Raw genomic sequence first — 17564 nt, forward strand, 5'->3', positions numbered from 1 at the left:
TGACTATTAACTAGATATTCAACATTCTTCGTCTCACAAGAATCCTTGTTTATTGATTTCATTGAAATTTTGTGAGTGTATAGAATATTCCAAGACAAAAATAACGGTATCTCTTATTTGAAAAATGTTACAGCAGATTTTGTAACTCGTTCCTTACATAAAATAGTAGAGGGCGTGGCTGATAAATGATATATGGAACCGTGGGAAGAGCTAAGAACTTCCAATTCCACTTTTTCATTACCCTCACAGTACAAGAGGCAGAATAAAATTCATAACAAAATTTTTTAATTACTCATTACCATTCGGTTACAAAAGACCAATATTTATACAAATCTAAAATGTCTAAATTATTCGTTTACGCAAAATGACTACACTATTTTCTAGCATATCATGCCATATCATTTTCTTTATGAATGAGTGTTCTTATACTTGAGGATGCGGTCTAAAGACATAGGGAGGGGGTAAACGGTTCGGAACCAATCTGTCAGGGTACAACAATTTGTGGATACTAGAATGAAATGCTGCAAACTAAACGAATCCGTTCTATTGCAGTCTACTATACCACTTTCTAGCGTATCGTGCTATACCATTGTTTATCAAACCAATGAGTGTCCCGATGCTCGTGGAGGAGGAGTAAATGAATCGGGAGGGGGTAATTGAAGCCAATCTTTTAGGATACGGGCCTGGTTGCTAAAATGATACGCCGGCAGTTACCTGCACAGAGTCTACTGTACTACTTTTTAGCGTACAGTGATGTAGCATTTTTTTGTTTATAAACCGACGAGTGTTCGGATGGTCATGGGAGCGATGTAAGAGGGTGGGGAGGGGGTAAACGGTTCGGAACGTTCATTGTTCGTTGCCGGGACACGGTCGCGGTGCGAGGCGTGTTTCCGAGACGGTTGTCCGATCGGATTTCGATACGCGGCCTTAACGTGTTAACGTGTACACGTGAACCGAGCGTGGCGTCACGTGACGAGCGAGCTCAAGTCGCGTTCGCGTATCATCGAACGTGTGCGTCTCCCGCAACATTTCCGCTCCGTGGCCGGCCAACGCGATATTAGTCTGGCCGCGGAAAGAAAACGCGACGGGAGCGCGCACACCTGAATTGCTTGTGCCTGACCCTGCTCGTTTCGTGCCCGACCACGGAAAAACGCCGTCCGGTGGTACCTCGCGGTCTCGGTGCGTCGCGTCGTCGTGTTATAGTTACACGCTGTATAAATAGTCGTTCGCCGCGATCGCAACGTCGGACACGAGCCGAACTAGTTCGTGGAGGATTCGAACCGCGCGTTGACCGTCACGTGTCCCGGAGATTAGGTAACGGGACGTTGTCAGCAGCCGGTCCACTGCTAGCCACCGTTTCACACCTGTAGCCCACAGCAGTTATGTCGATCGTTGCGACACCAGAACGGAATGATTCCGCACACCGATCCGATCAATTAGTGTCCAAGCGATGCGAGCTAGACCGCTTTCGTGTAAGCCGGTATTCGAACGCTTACGCCGGTGCAACGTTTATGCAGCTGATTAGGGACACTGTTCTTTGAATTTTTTATCTGAATTTCGGTGTTTCGAATTCGCTGAATTTTGTTACGACGCGAGAACGTTGAAAGAGTAATCTTCATAAATCTCGAATTTTTAAATTCCCGAGCGTAAGGTTCGAACTGAAACGATTGAAATTATGTAACCGGCTAGGGGGAAGGCTCATGATTATATAAACCCAATTAGAAATTAATTGAGTGACGTACTCGGGGCTATGATAAAACTGATTGATTCTAATACCTAGTTCGTTGTTGCACGTGTTGAAATGCGCGAATTTAGAAATTCAATGATTCAAGCAGGAAACATTTATCGATGCACTGTGTAATTTTGAAAAATATATGAGCTTTTTAGAAAATTGATTCAACGGATTGCTGGTAATTGTACATCGCAAATGTGAGCGTTCGAATACTTTCGCGAGCCACTGTATCTCTAAAAATTGAATGAAATCCAGTAGTCGAACTTGAAAAGACCAAACAAAGTGTAACGTCAAGATTTTAACCTTAAATGGGCCAAGAAAAATTGTCTACGTTCATTTTTAGTACGTTCTTTTTAAAAACAAGAAGTTCCAGCAACAGTGAACAATTTTTGTGGAAATATTGTGCTGGAAAAGAGTACATAATGTCTTCTCAATATTTTGCATCTAGTGGGCACGACATTCCCGCTTATCTCTTCCGAGTTAAGGATAGAAATCAGGATTTTCGAGAGATAAGTTTGCATTATTCGTCACTCCCATAAACTCGAGCGTCTTATCGCTTACGCGCGTACACTTGCGTCTGTTTATTCAACGCTGTCGTTTGTGTAGGTTAATACGAATGTACTCTAATCTGGATTTTCGTGAGTGATCGCAAAAATTTCCATCAAGCAACACGTTTGTTGCGAACAGTATTCTGTCGTGCAACGTTGTAACGTTGCCGTACAATTCTTTATCTTCTGTACAATTTCGGTGGCAATGTTTTCGTGCTGAAACTTATCAGTGTGTTTATCATTTGCGAATCACAAATTTGACGTATTCTACAATTTTGCAGAACTTGTCAGGCAGACGTGTTTAGCAAAGTATAATACGGTTTCTATTTTTAGCGGAACGTTTCATAGAATTTGCTTTCCATTGTAATTCGCGTAAATTGCACATCCGTAAACATCCGTGATGCAATCGTTTGTATATTCTCTGTCGCTGATCCTTGGTATCGGATACATATGTGTTCAACCTACATTATGATGTACACCTTCGATATGAAACTAGAACTTCCGGAACTTCTTTAGTTTTATTATGGACGCAGTTTGTATAAAATAAACGCTCTTGATAACGCATTGATAATAATGAGATAGCTAACACGTGACGAACGCTGCCGATAGATAAGTCATTTCCATGCACGGTCTAGAATCTAGAAGGTCATCGCGAAAAATATCATTGGTATAATAATAGTGGTGTCGTAGATTCGTAGTATCGTGGTTTATACAGATTCCACTCTTCATCGACGATCCAACAAAACAGTGAAGTCTACTAAAATTGAAGGTTAAACTTTAACTTAGAGGACCATACATTTTTTATGTTTTTTATATAATCCTGTAGGTTTTTACGAGAAAATGCCAAAAATCCCTTACCTGTCAAAAATGCTTGAAATCGTTCAACTTTAAACACGCATAACTTTTGAACCAGTGAATATACAGGGTGTCCCGTAACTGGTGGTACAACCGAGCAAGGGGTGATTCTACATGAAAAACTGAATCGAAAATATAGAATAAAATTTTTTGATACAAGGCTTTGTTTTCGAGAAAAATGAGTTTGAAAATTTGTCTAGTGCGCGTGCACTCGGCTTACTTGCGGCTCAACGGACTTTATTCTGAGTTACCTCAACCTTTTTTCGCAAAGGTTTTCGAGGCTTGTATACATCGAATAAATCGAAGTAAATTGCTGGAAGTGCTGTCCACGTTGTTGTAGACATAATTGTGCTCGTCGTATTAAATTCCTTCGAACCTCTTGTAATGTGCAATTATTATGTTGCTTTAAGTGTTCAAACGCTATCACAATTTTTCGTTGTAATTGTTCGATGCTCGTTATGTCATCACGATACACAATCGATTTCACCTGACCCCACAAATAAAAATCTAACGGTGACAAATCCGGAGATCGTGGCGGCCAAGCTACTCTGCCACCGCGACCGATCCACCACTGATAATTTTTACTTAAAAAACGTCTTACTTCGCAACTGTAGTGGGGTGGTGCTCCATCCTGTTGAAAAATTAGCGTTCTTCGAATCTCGTTGAGCCGCAAGTAAGCCGAGTGCACGCGCACTAGATAAATTTTCAAACTCGTTTTTCTCGAAAACAAAGCCTTGTATCAAAAAATTTTATTCTATATTTTCAACTCAGTTTTTCATGTAGAATCATCCTCTGCTCGGTTGTACCACCACTTACGGGACACCCTGTATAACGTTAAAACTTGGATTTTTTGAATATTCTCGTCAAAATCTACGGGATTATATAAAAAAGGCTAAAATTTGTGACCCCCTAAATTAAAGTTTAGCCACATTGTATTTTCTGCAATAATGGCTTTGGTGGTGACAAACTAACACACAAACATATCCAAATTTTTCGGTAGTTTTCATGAGCAGACTTCATGCAAAATAAAAATTTTCTAAATCAATTGTAAGAAAATATCATTTTAATAAGTAGGAAATAGTGTAATGGTGTTCTTAAATTCTGCTAATATCTTCAAGGTTTTGTATTTCGCTCATTCAGTTTTGTCATAAATGCATAAAATCCGCAATCTATACCTGAATCATGTTTCAATTAAAAATTATTGTAAGATCTTTACATAGGTATCTGAAAAACATTATGTACTTTGAAGCTATAAAAGAAGAAGAAAGGAACAAGTGACAACGAAAAGTTGCTGCTTCAGTGCGGTCACAGCTTAAGACTAGCATGTCTGTCCATGGTTGGCCATTTCTACTTAGAAAACGGGCGTGGGCTGCGAAAGTGGTTTCGCAGTCGATTATCTCGTGAGCATCGGTAAATTCGATTTTGCATTTTCCACTTGGTTTTGTGCGTGGTATAATCTTCTGTTCGATTATATTGTTCGATACTGTCGATCTCTCTTTGATAAAAACAACGAGCATATCGTTGAAATGATTAGTACCGTTCCTAACAGAACGTTTTGCGTCGCTAGCGGCACAAATTATTATGCCAGCGATTCCGCGGAAAATAGCGAGATAGCTCAATTGAAATTTGCAAACCACGAGACGCAACCCACACTTACACCAGCTTAGGTAATTGTCGTGACTACAGACAGTCCGTCGGTGACTCATTTTGCTAATTTCTCTCAGTCAACCGGTGCGACTCTAACCAGTGTCACGTTTGGATTCTTCTCGATTACGTCAGAGTGTTGTGATAGTTTCTCTTGGAGCACCAGCGCACGCTGTTCTATCCATCGTGGAGTTTCATCGCAGACAACGAACTAATAAAATACAGAAAACTTTTCTTCAATTCTCCCCAATATTTCTAGAATTATTTTTATTATATCTTTTTTTCTTCAAAAGGACTTTCTTATTCAGATATAGACTTTCGTATTTTCAGAACGACCTGTGAAAATTTTAACTTTCAAGCTGAAACAGTTAAACAAATTTCAATTAAAGTTCATTTAATAAAAACTTGTTAATTTCTCGTCAGAAATTGCTTCTGTTTGAAATGAATGAACCAAGGTTTTTGATATTTGTCGTACTCATTTAAAAAGAAACAAATACATTTAAATTACTATTTTATTTCCTGCTTCTTAAGGCTTTGACTAGCCGAGAAAAATAGAAACTTTTGTCATGTTCAGAGAATCTTAGTACCGACTATAGCCCCGGACGTGTGGAATACATGTGTAAAACAACAAACGGATCAAGTCCGTAGTTTCTGAGAATAACGTGGGTCAAGGTTGAAATAACTACACTCCCGCCGAAACTCGTTCAAAGCTTCAGAAACGTGTGGCGTCATCGATGTCATCGCAGTCCTTCAAGCGTCTATTACAATCTCGTAAACTATAAAAAATATCGTTCGAAAAAACGCAGATTGGATAGAAAAAAAAAGAGGAAAAGAGTCGACTGTTGTTAACTTCTCGTTACAGATAACTCGTAATTGATAATTGTATTGACGATGGTTCGGCAGACCGATAGATCATAACTTTTCGAAACCGGAACGCAGATGTATTTGTTCGTTTATCTTATCGGAGAGTGGCTGGTTTGACAAATTTACTAGCAAAACGAGGGCCTTATTGACATTTTTATTTCGCCACATTGCGCCAAGTTGCGTCCGCGATTAACTCATGAAATACTAGCAAGAAGTAATAAGTAAGATAAACAGTGGCTAGCGACAGGTCCCCGTTCAATTACCCATCTCGCGGATCGTCGGGGAGGACTATGAATCTTCATAATCGTCTGCAAGCGTGCCCCCGAAGGTCCTGCGAGCAAGAAAAGAAAATCTGGAATGTGAAATCCTCGTTCCTGGCTAATTTTAACGCGTCGGTCCCTGGTTATCGTTCGAAGTGCAGCCTGTATCGCGTAAAAATAGTCGGATCGGTTAGGTTCGCGAGAGATACGGTGGAAACGGGATTAACGCGCTGGCAGCAGTCTCAGAAGTAGGAAACGTCCTTGCAGGGTCGTCGACACACGCGACAGATCGTTGGAGAAAGTTGAAGCCGGTTTCGTTGCACTGCACAAGAGACATTGCAATCGAATATACGCGTATCGATACCGGAACGCCATAATCACAACATGAACTGGACTCTAAGTGCAGTCGGCAACGCTGTGAATTTCGTTTACAACGAACATGTGTCGCCGACGGTTAGGCACATCGTACCTTTCGTCCATCGAAGGTACATGCCACAATTTCCAATGTTAATCAGACTATGCTAATACTACGACTCCTGTAGCTCTTGCACATAAATTATGCACCTCGCGAGTTTCTCCATTAAATAAATTTCGTTATCATGTTTGTTTAAATATTAACGTAACAATGGCTGGGACAGCGCGGTAGATTGATTATTGTTTCGAAACACGAAACACGATACAAACTAATAACGCGTTGACACCTCGTGACACGCAAGGGTGTCGGTACGTCACTCATTTCTCTGAAACAATGAGAGATAAAGAGGAATTATTTTACGACTAATGGATCGCTGTTTGATATCCGTTATCAATTCTGCAAAAAAAAAAATTAAATATAGCATAGCGTAATTCATTTGCTTATTCTGAATCTGTTCATGAAATACAAACCTTTGAATGTACTCTGCTTCTTGCTCATCTGTACACAAATAATTAAACTTGTGAATCTTTGTCAACAACACTATCTGTCAGATTGAGTTGATATCTCCTTTATTCTAATCTCTTACTCAAATGATTTTTTATCGAATGTTTAGAAGTTGTACACATTATGAAAAATTGTATACATTTGACGGTTGCTACATACGCGCGTATTCTGTTGCTCGCAGGGTGGACGACCTCTACAGGTTCATCCATGCGTGGGTGCCGTCGCTCTATGGGGAACTCGACGAAAATTACTGGAGGGAACGGGGCTACATCCTGGCGGACACCGACACGGATCTGTCCCCAGAATTGTCGCCTCACGAAGCTGGAGAGCCGGGCGAGTCCACGGAGGATGGCAAAACGCGCCAAGATAGCGACGAAATCTCCGACCTGACCAGGGAATCGTGGGAGGTGAGTACTTAGTCGAATACTCTCCTATTCCGATGATTATCGTCATCGACGCGTTCGTTCGCCTTCGAATCATTCAATTTTAACACGCTGAAGACCCAATGTTCTGATTTCGTACGAAAACGAATGGGGAAATGGTAATGAATCCACGCTACTGCACCGCCATTTTGGTATCGGAAATGACTGGTCTCTTGCGAAGAGGTAGAGGAACGTTCAATCCGATAGAAACATTTGATTTAAATAATTAAGAGTCAGAGACACCGTCTTCTTTTCTGATTCTAATTATTCAGCTTTTGCTCTTTAACCCTTTGCGGCGGCGATTGTTTTAAAACATTGTGTACTAAAAATTTGAAAAAATTACGTTCTTTGTTCGCTAATTCGGGGATTTGATGCGCAATCCTGATGTCGACGTCGGCATTCCTCCTCAAAGGGTTGAAATCACTGCAAAGGGAGTTACGTATTTTACTGAAAAAGATTGTACAATTCTATGGGAAATACGATGAATCTTCTGAACTTGTTGCAAGTCTTCAGCGTGTTAATGCTTCGCCACGTCAAATCACTCGACCACCATTCATACATCACACGATTGAGTTTCTCACGTTCGATCATGATAGCACCGTATTTACCACTTCATTCGCATCTTCTCGCACTCCTAAAACACCGTGGGCAGTGAACAGTTTTATTTCGCGAGCACTCGTGTGGGTGCAGTTAACGCGTGCTCCGCATCTCGCCTCACTTTTTGGTTCTCATCGTTCATGCAGAGGAGCGTTATCATCGTTCCGCTTCTCCCATTGCACCGTACTCTCAGGATCGTTCTTTTCTTTATCGACACGCATCCCATTTTTCTCTCTCGTCATCTTTTCGTCCCAAAGCTTCTGTTTTTGAAGGCCGATGATTTTTCATTTTCAAACGAAGAATAGATATAGTTGCTAGCTGTGGCTCAATCCTCTCATCGATATCGCGAAAGTCGACCGAAATGACAATCTAAGAATGGATCTATGCAACAAAGTGAAAATTAAATGGTGATGATCAAACTGAATACAGTGAATTCTCGATATATGTCAACAATATGGGTCTTGCCAGCGTCGTGTATCGTCCAGGAGACATACTCGAGCTGTGTTATGTTTACACTCCTCGGCGTCCGAGGCATCTCGAACTTCGAGGCCGCTCACGGGGTATACCCAGTGATAGTGGGGATAATTCTGGTACGTTTATCATCCAAGTCTTGGCGACATATATAGAGAAATCACTGTATACACATTGCTAATTTACCCTGCATTTATCGCGCGGAGCGTGGCAAACCACAGCAGATTTAATTTAACGAAATTTAAACAGTGAACCTACCGAGACTGTGTTGATTTAATAAATAGCAAAAATTGTAATAAATCATCCATGGAAAGATCTTTATAATGTCAACAACTGTGTGATAAAATATGCAAAACCATTCGTTTTAAATTCAGAAAATAAAATCTAAACGAATTTATCCGAAAATATATAATGGAGTCACGGATCAAATGTCGAAAAATATCTATGGGATACTTCCTATTCCATTTTCTCTTCTCTGTGAAAGAGATCGTCTGCTTCGGAGATTAGATAAAAATTGTTAAGAACAAGATAGAACAGATTGGTTGACATTTGCGGTAAAATTGACGAGAGGATCGGGTCAGCACGTATTAGCCGGTGATACAGAATTGCTAAAAACGGCCGATTGTATTGGCTAACAGTTGATCAAGGCCCCCTACGTAAAGCTGTACAGCATCCTGAAGACGTCGAGCACGTCCGCGGATTCGGAGCAGATCCAGGACCCGGAGGTACTGAGACTAACCCCAATACGTTTACGTATTCCCCCGATGAACGTTGTTACACAAGGCACCACTGTAATTGCTCGTTGTTGAGTGACGCACCTTTGTACCACACACAAAGTCACACCCATCACTCTTTTCTGTCGTGCACTATTATCGGGCCCACGTGTTTCCCGGGGCCCGACCCGCTCTGTGTCGTTGTTATTGTTGTCGTTGATCGTTCTATTGTGGCTTCCGGGCACTTTAGCCGTGCCCCATCGATCGATCGATCGATCGATCGTTCCCCTCTGTGTTTCGAATTCCTCTGCCGGATACCGGGGCGAAAAACACATTTTAGCAATGGCGTACCGGCGAGCCGAATCTAATCGCGCGAATGCGTGTGTCTTATATCGCTTGGATTCCATTCACAGCTCGCGGTGTAAAATTGACCGACGATTAGCATGTTCGGCGAGCAACAGACTGTGATTCATTGCACTCTTAATATTCGAGCATGAACGCGGGTGTGTACGATTTGTCAACTTGTGAATTTGGATCACAGTCTTGTCAAATAGGCGGCATAGGTGTTGTAGTACTTAGGAAAATTTTGGCACCTTCGAAAATGTTGGATGATCTTCGAAAATATTTTGGAGCCCTTGAAAAAATTGTTTGGGCTTACGAACAAATTTTACGATCTCTGGAAAAATTGTAGGTCGTACAAAAAACATTTGGGGCCTTTGAAAATGCAGGGACCAAAAATAACAGTTATTCTAAAATTTTCTACGATAAAAATCATTAATAAAAAGTTGATTATTATTGAAATTTAAGATAATCTACACAAAGTATAAAGAAAAAAAAAATCGAAGAACAAAATGATTAAAAAATATCGATTTTTATACTTTTTAGTTATAAATAACAATTATTAATGTCCAAAAAATTGAATCCTCCTCGATAAATGTTATCGATGAAGAAAAATGTTTCGATTGTTCAAAGCAGTGATCAATGAGAGAAGTTCATTTCGATCACTCATAACAGTTATCGATGATCGAATTTCTTTTCACTTGTCCATAATAATTATTGATGAGAAAATTTATCTCGGTTGCTTATTTAATTACTGAGTTATCTACTCTTTTTCGGATGGAGCAAGCCCGTGAAATTCATTGAAAAAAAATCGTCAAAATTTTTTTAACTGAGAAATCAGAAATATAGACTCCCGTATTTATCAAAACTAGCGTGCATAATCCACGCTATGCCCGCAACTCAGGTTAGCGTTGAACGAACCTTTCCTGCTCTAAAATTAACGTTAGATGATTTGCGGTATAATTTGGCAGGAATAAATTAGGAAAAACTCATGTTTGTCACATTAAATTTTGATTGTAGCAATTCATTTTACGAATAAAAAATTTATTAAATAATTGATTGACTACCATTTGAAATTTTTACTGTCTAATAATAACTGTTACAAATTTCCTTCGTCAATAATTGTCATGGGCGATCGAAATGAACTTCTCTCGTTGATAACTGACACGAGTGATCGAAATAAATTTCTCGCATCGACAACTGTTATGAGCGACCGAAATAAACTTCTCCCTTCGATAACTATTATTAGCGATCGAAATAAATTTCTCTCAACTATAACATTTACCAACAAGAGAACAAATTTTCGGTTACTTACAATCCTTATTTGTAACCAATACGATTTGAGTCGATGAAATACTTGTTATTCTACGACTTTTTCTTTTTGGTTATAACAGTTATTTATGGTCCCTGGAAAATAATGTACGGTCTTGGAAACAATTTTGGAGCCCTTGGCGAAGCTATTATTGCCTTTAACAATGTAGGGCTTTTGAAAAAATTGTAGTGTCTTAGAAAAATTGAAGGACCTTTAAAAGTATCGTAGAGTCTTAGATAAAAATTGTAGTGCTTACGAACAATTTTTGAGGTTTTTAAAGATAGTTTAAGTGCTTACAAATAAATTTTACAGTCCTTGGAAAAATTGTAGGACCTGAAAAGAAACATTTGGGGCTTTTGAAAATAGTGTAGGGTCTTGGAAAAAATTTTGGTGTCCTTAAAGAAGCTATTATTGCCTACAAAAATGTAGGGCTTTTGGAAAAATTGTAGGGTCTAAGAAATAATTTAAGGACCTTTAAAAGTATCGTAGAGTCTTAGAAAAAAATTGTAGTGCTTGTGAATAAATTTTGAGATTTTTAAAAATAGTGTAGGGTATTGAAAAAATTTTTGGAGCTCTTGGAAAAATTGTAGCTCCACGAAAAAATTGTTTGATCTGGTCAGAACAGTTTGCGGGTGTTAAATACGAAAGTGATTAAGGTCCACGAACCTCGTAACGCGACCTTGGTACAAGAAGTCGATATCCGACTGACGCGTACGTTCACGTCCCACGCGATAATTAGTCGTATATCTGTGAGACAGACTGACCTAAATTCACGGCTTCTTAACTCTCGTTCACCGATCAAGTTGACCCGAATGCAAATCTTCGACTTCGATCATGCTTTCTATTACAGTGGTGTATAAATTAATGTAACATCTACAGATATCCTCCTAATTGGATGTTTACTTTGACTCGGTTTAATTCGTGAAATATCAATATGACAATTACTTCAAGTTCTGTCATTAAGAAGACGCCGAGCGTCTACTATAAAAATTGAAAAATTAGTCTTTATTGTATTTATGGTAATGCATAAATTAATTTAATATCTAGCTGCAGATATCTTCTTAAGAGGATGTTTATGTTTGACCCCATTTAATTCGTGATGTATTAATGTAACAATTACCTCAAGTTGTGCTATTAACACGCAGCCATTGTAATTGAAACAGTGATTACTTTTTGAACCTCTATACTCACAAATCCTATTGGAAGTCAGTTCTCGAGCAACGATATTATCAGAAAAAATTAATTTTTCCGACATGGCGGTCGACGTGTTAGGAAGACACTGAGAATCTATTGTAAAAATTGAAGAATCGGTCTTTCTCATACAACAGAATATTAATGCGCTTAATTGAGCTTCTCTACAGAAAGTAAGAGTATTCTAAATGAGCATTCGTAAATGCTAAGGAATGAAATTTCCCGCTTGTCTTCGTTTTGGATATGCTTTGTGTTCGAGAAAGCGATAAAAATTCGTGATGAACAAAGATTACGGATATTCTGATCTCCGGAAGGTTAATGAGTCGTAAATGCTTCTCGCATGATGCCACTGTGACCAATTTATTTCCGGAAGGCCGTGGGCAAACGCGCGTCACTCCTTCCGTTGAACAGTGGCTTCATTTGCCAAATAGAGGTGTTCGTTGTTGCCAGGTTGCTCGAACAATGAGCGCAACCGGTGAATCTCGGGCTATTTTTGTGATCGATTTGTTGATCTATCGACCGGACGAATATATTAGCGTCGTCGGGAAACGCGTTCCTTCGAGCTCTTCGAATTTTCCGCTTCGTCTTCTCGTATTGTACTTTCCCAGAAATAACCCGTTTTATAACTTATCGCTCAACTATGAGAGCTCATTACTAGACAGCGGATTTTATGCATTTATGCAAACTGTAGAAGTATTTAAAAATATTGTTACATTATTTTCAACAGAACTTCCTTCAAGTTACCTTCAACAGAATCGAAGGTATAGTAGGTATTTGTAATCCAAATGTTCCTCGATCCACATGTCGATTTTCTCGTCGTAAAACACGCTTGCGCCTAACTTTACGAACCTAATATCGGTGGCTTCATGACTATGAAGTAGCCCAGAAGAAAATCGTCGACTCAAGGTCACCGTTCTACCGTATCGCAGATTTCTCTCTCTCTCTCTCTTCTCAATTTTCTCCCTCGAGAAAACTCTTAAAAATATCTTCCTCTAAAAATAAGGCACTCTGGAGGAAGCCCGCAATTGTCGTCGCGAATGTCTACCGTTCACCACGAGGTCCTCGAGGATAACGCAAAAGTGCCAAGCTTATTTTCACTCGGTGTTCGTTGACGTCACTGAGAATGGATATTGGGGGAAGGGGTGGGGGCGTGCGGTATAATTGTCGGCTAAAGATGGATTTCAACGAAGACTAGTCGGAAGGTGAACGGTGCATGCTCTAGTTAGTATAGTTAGATTCAGAGGACACGCTGTTGCACAGCAAACGCGACTGTCCGTAGGTGGATCTCGTTTATGGTCGATGCACCGTTTCCATCGCGCGGAAATCACTGTCTTGTTTATCGCTTCGGTGTGAATGGCTATCGTGTCTAAAATTATTCATTCAAACGTGGACGCGGGCCTTGGTTTCCGTCGATAAGAATGGACAAATGTAAATTGCAAAGTAAACGTAGAAAGCAGTAGAGAACAATTGACTAGTATGGGGAGGATTTTTTAATTTTTAGATTCTACATAAGTAAAAGAAACCTTTTCAAAATTTTGTATTTTGTATTTCCGTGTGAATCTTTACATTAGTTTTTTTTTTTTATATATTATTGGCAAACCAAAATCCTGCGGTTTCCTCTTATTGGAAATAAAGTGTCACTAATATGGGGAGGTATAGAAGTGTTCTCGATTTGGAATAATGTTTTATTTCTGGTTTGGATAGGGATCCGCAGTCTACTCGTTCTTACAGCACTTAAATTTGTAGCAATTTCTTAGATGCATAGTAATGTAAACGTTGTTTCAAATAACAGTATGGGAATATTTAGTGGCGCCACGGAGTCGCCACTCGAGTGGGTTCACCTATTAAACACGAATCTTATTGAGTCACAGACAGATGGCTGAAAGATTACATAAAATCCGGACTAGGATGAAGACGAACGAATCGGACTAGCCCTACGGAAAATGTTCCAAAAATGAAGCCGATGTTTCCGTCCTCAGATTGTCGCCGCGAGGACACCGGGAAACTTTAACCTTCGTTGCCCGCTTTCCTCGGCCCGTTGCCAAGAATCCGGCTTCGTTCCATTAGCCAGAGGCTCGCCGAGTCTTTGCTAAAATTGCTCCGCGAACGAGAAGCATGGCGCCAACACGCGACGACGCGCTGCCGAACGCGAAGTAAACATCGCATTCCACCGGCCGGTTCTTTTACAGCTGTTGCGTGCGATTTTATTTTCAAGAATCGTATACTCCCGCGCCGATACATGCCATAATTCTTATAGATCCCTACCGCGCAAACGCGGCAAAACTGGGCACAAAAGTAGCGAAGCAACCCTGAGAAGCTAATCAAGCGAGCGCACAGCATGAACCTCGAAAATTTTCGTGGCTGCGTCAAAATTTGATTAGTTGACATAATTGACCATAAATTGATCTCGTGCGATCACACGCAACACTGCAATTTGGTTCGACCGAATACCCAGCATGAATATCGAAAATGTTCGCGTGGGTGCGTCAAAATTTGATTACTTGACATAATTGACCATAAATTGTTCCCGTGCGAGTATACAACACTGCAAATTGGTTCGACTGAACGCCCAGTATAAATCTTGAAAGTTTTTCCTGTTTGGGTGTACAAAAATTTATTTACTTGGGCTTGTCGTGTAATTGATTGCAAACTGGTGAGAATTTTCCTTAATGTATAATTTCTTCTCTTGAATTGTTTAACTGGCTAAAAATCGATCTCGTCTTAAGGCGCACCTAAAAATGAAATAAAATTGGAAATATAATTAAAATTGTATACGCAGCTTAAATCTACATTAGACTCAATGATCGCTCTCGCATAGATACACAGCATAGTTTTCAACTCCTTCTATTCAACAGCATATATGTTGCCAAGATAGGAGCACTTATCGAATGTAAACATAAACGAAGCTTTAAAAACGCGAATAATCTAAGGCAAATGTTATCCAGAGACTATCTAGGTTCAATAAACTACTCGTGATAATATAAACTGCGAAGAGAGGCATGAAACACATAAATTTCGCAAAATGTCACACAGTGGCAGAACTGGCCGTTTCGCACTTGATCAAAATAATTGTTGCAAGCCATCGGAAATTGTATCTATCAGAAATTGTCCAAGGAGCTCATACCCTTCGTCAGAGCTGCTTGACATGCATATTCGTGGGCAAGAGCGCCCGCCGATGCCCGCAGGCACAGCCAGAGTCGCCCGATCAGGATTTGTTCCCTCATTTTAATTTCCCCTTCTAGTGCGCTATTCCCCTCGCTTCCGCCGCGGCCCGGTCACGTGACGCATTTCGCCTCTGTCGTGCATACTCCAGTAATTGCAGCGAGAGGGTAACTTTTTCCCCTGAATTCGTGCTCCCTCCCCTCATCTGACGACACTGGGCACAGCTACGGGCAAGTAACTTAGTGGAGTGGGGGCAGGCCATAGCACACAGCGTCGCCAGATCAAGACTTGTTCCTCCACTCTAATTTCCCTTTCTACCGCGCTATTCCTCACGCTTCCGCCACAGCCCGGTCACGTAACACGTTCCATCTCTATTGTGCATACTCCGGTACTGTCACAGAGAGGGTAACTTTTTCCCCTCAATTCGTGCTCCTTCCCCTCATCTGCCGACACTGGTAGCACAGCCGTAGCTTGCCACGTAGCTGTGACAACGAGTGTGACAAACACATGCAGCCTTGCCCGCAGGGGCGTGACTTCGTGCCCGCCGTTCTGTGTATGCCCAGGGCAAGAAAATCGCTGCCCGTACGGGCAGATGCTAAACAGCTCTGTCCTACGGATTGTGAATGTACATAAAAGAAAGTATATTGAAGCGAGTATTATGGCTCGTAAATAGAACTACGACCGGATTAGTAAGTGACGTTCAATGTCAAATAAGATAGCCTGTTTCCCCTCGGAAACCCAAAAAAATTTCCACCAGAGGATTCGTCCTCTGGGCGGAAAATTTTAGTACAGCTCAGTTATGATCGCCAAGCAGGTCGAACCTAATCGCACCCTCGAATGGTTCCATTCAATGCGGCCAACCCTTCGAAGGATCAATTGATGTCGCCTTAATTTGTCGCCTATTGTCAGTTTTCGACTGCACCTGTGAACAATAGAACACATAAACCGTGTGGAAAGTGTAACTATGAAACTATCCCTATTTTGCCGCGAAGCGCTAACAACTGCTGTCGATTGTTTATATCGAATCCGAGATATTCGTGACCATAACGATACTGTCGATCTACGTAACATTATTCTTTACAGATGATTCGGCAAACAATACTGCTCGGTAATCTCTGTTTACTTTCATTTAGTTTTTCGTGCGTTTTTTCTGTTTTATCTCAATTTTTTAACTCAACTGTTACATACCCGAACGATTTAGATGTTTATTGACCGAGGCGATTCGAGTTGGAGTTTCAGAATGATATTTATTTGGAATGGTTCAAGGCAGTGGTTTTTATCAGACGTGAATGTTTTTCTTATTTATTTAGTCGCCGCTATCTGTGGCGAATGACTCATCCCGATGTATTCGCGAGAAATGTGTATCATCTGCTCGCAACGGGCAGCCGAACGGATTTGTTGCGAATAAGGGAAAGGTATTTCCAAATATAAATTCTCTGGAATTCCATATATTCGATGCAACTGAATTTTCTTCTCTTCTTCGCGGGCCCGTTTGCTTTGGAACGTCGTTGTTCCAACGAAAAAGTCTTTATTAACACTGGGTTTCTGGAAATTCCTTTTTTCAATAATTCTGTATCCTAAAAAGGGAGATAATTTTCAAAACTATCGCACCCTAACTGCAAAGGTAACCCCATTTTAAAAAATAAATATGTATGTTAATCAAGTTTGCGAGAAAAATTATCTTCATGTTTATTTTTTAATTCTGAAAAACTCTAGTCAAGGCATAACTACAGAGAGCGATCAAATCATTACGAACATTCCGAAACTCCTACTTATTTGAAGTTTGGTAACAGATGAAATTAATACGGTACTTATACTACCTATTATAATCTACCTAATAATACCTCTTTTATTACAGAATATATTGTTATGTTTTCAATAGCATATGCCAATTATTTTATATTATTTGCGAGTAAAAAAGCTGCTGCAATAATTTGTTACTACTTCAATTAATGCAATTTAAATATTGGAGCTGCTTCGAGCTACTTTTGTATCAAAGCAGGAGAAATTAGTCATCAACCATTAAAAAGATTTAAGAGAGAGTGTACTTTACTTTAATTATTATAAATATGTTCTGACATTAAACTAAAACTTACTAATAAAAATCTGACACATTTAACATATCGAAAAAAATGGAATACCTCATAAAATTCGAAAAAATACAGATTTCGTATTGAAGTTTAAGCGTGACCACCCTAGAAATTAATTTAACACTAAATTTACCGAGCCTTAAAAGTAACTAATACATGTTGTCTTATAAAAATGACGAGATTGAATTTATTTGGATTTTGTGCGCTTCGTATTATAATACAGACTCTACTAAATATATTCATTTAATCATTTCCACGAAATCATCTTTATAATTTCAGTAATTGTAAAATAAAAAATCTAGAACCGGTCATTTTGACCGGCGGTGGTAGGTTTAGTGTTAAGAATAGTGTATTGTCATGAACACTACATTCAATTTTGTTCATATTTTTAATTAGGGTGCGTCGTAGTTAAAAAAAAATAGGAACCATTTTTTTCGAAATGACC

General features: G+C 39.8%; 1 protein-coding gene and 1 long non-coding RNA gene across 18 annotated transcripts in view; one reads left to right on the forward strand and one right to left on the reverse strand.

Annotated features, from left to right (window-relative positions):
* Mtd (TLD domain-containing protein mustard) overlaps positions 1-17564 on the forward strand; it is a 331444-nt gene that overhangs the window by 279215 nt on the left and 34665 nt on the right. For 13 of the 17 annotated variants that reach the window (XM_076803624.1, XM_076803626.1, XM_076803623.1 and 10 more), the window contains 2 exons: positions 7004-7229; positions 8951-9037. In XM_076803624.1, coding sequence (XP_076659739.1) covers positions 7004-7229; positions 8951-9037 — 313 coding nt within the window. Of the gene's footprint in view, positions 1-1048; positions 1315-6170; positions 6389-7003; positions 7230-8950; positions 9038-17564 lie in introns of those variants that run through there. The other 4 variants (XM_076803616.1, XM_076803618.1, XM_076803620.1 and 1 more) reach the window with 2 other exon arrangements.
* Positions 6410-7105, reverse strand: LOC143363038 (uncharacterized). Its single transcript, XR_013083719.1, has 2 exons — positions 6982-7105; positions 6410-6643 (listed from the first exon to the last, which is right to left on the reverse strand). It is a non-coding gene; the product is annotated as an uncharacterized LOC143363038 (long non-coding RNA).

This window comes from Halictus rubicundus, chromosome 18, assembly GCF_050948215.1.
Source record: "Halictus rubicundus isolate RS-2024b chromosome 18, iyHalRubi1_principal, whole genome shotgun sequence".
NCBI lineage: Eukaryota > Metazoa > Arthropoda > Insecta > Hymenoptera > Halictidae > Halictus > Halictus rubicundus.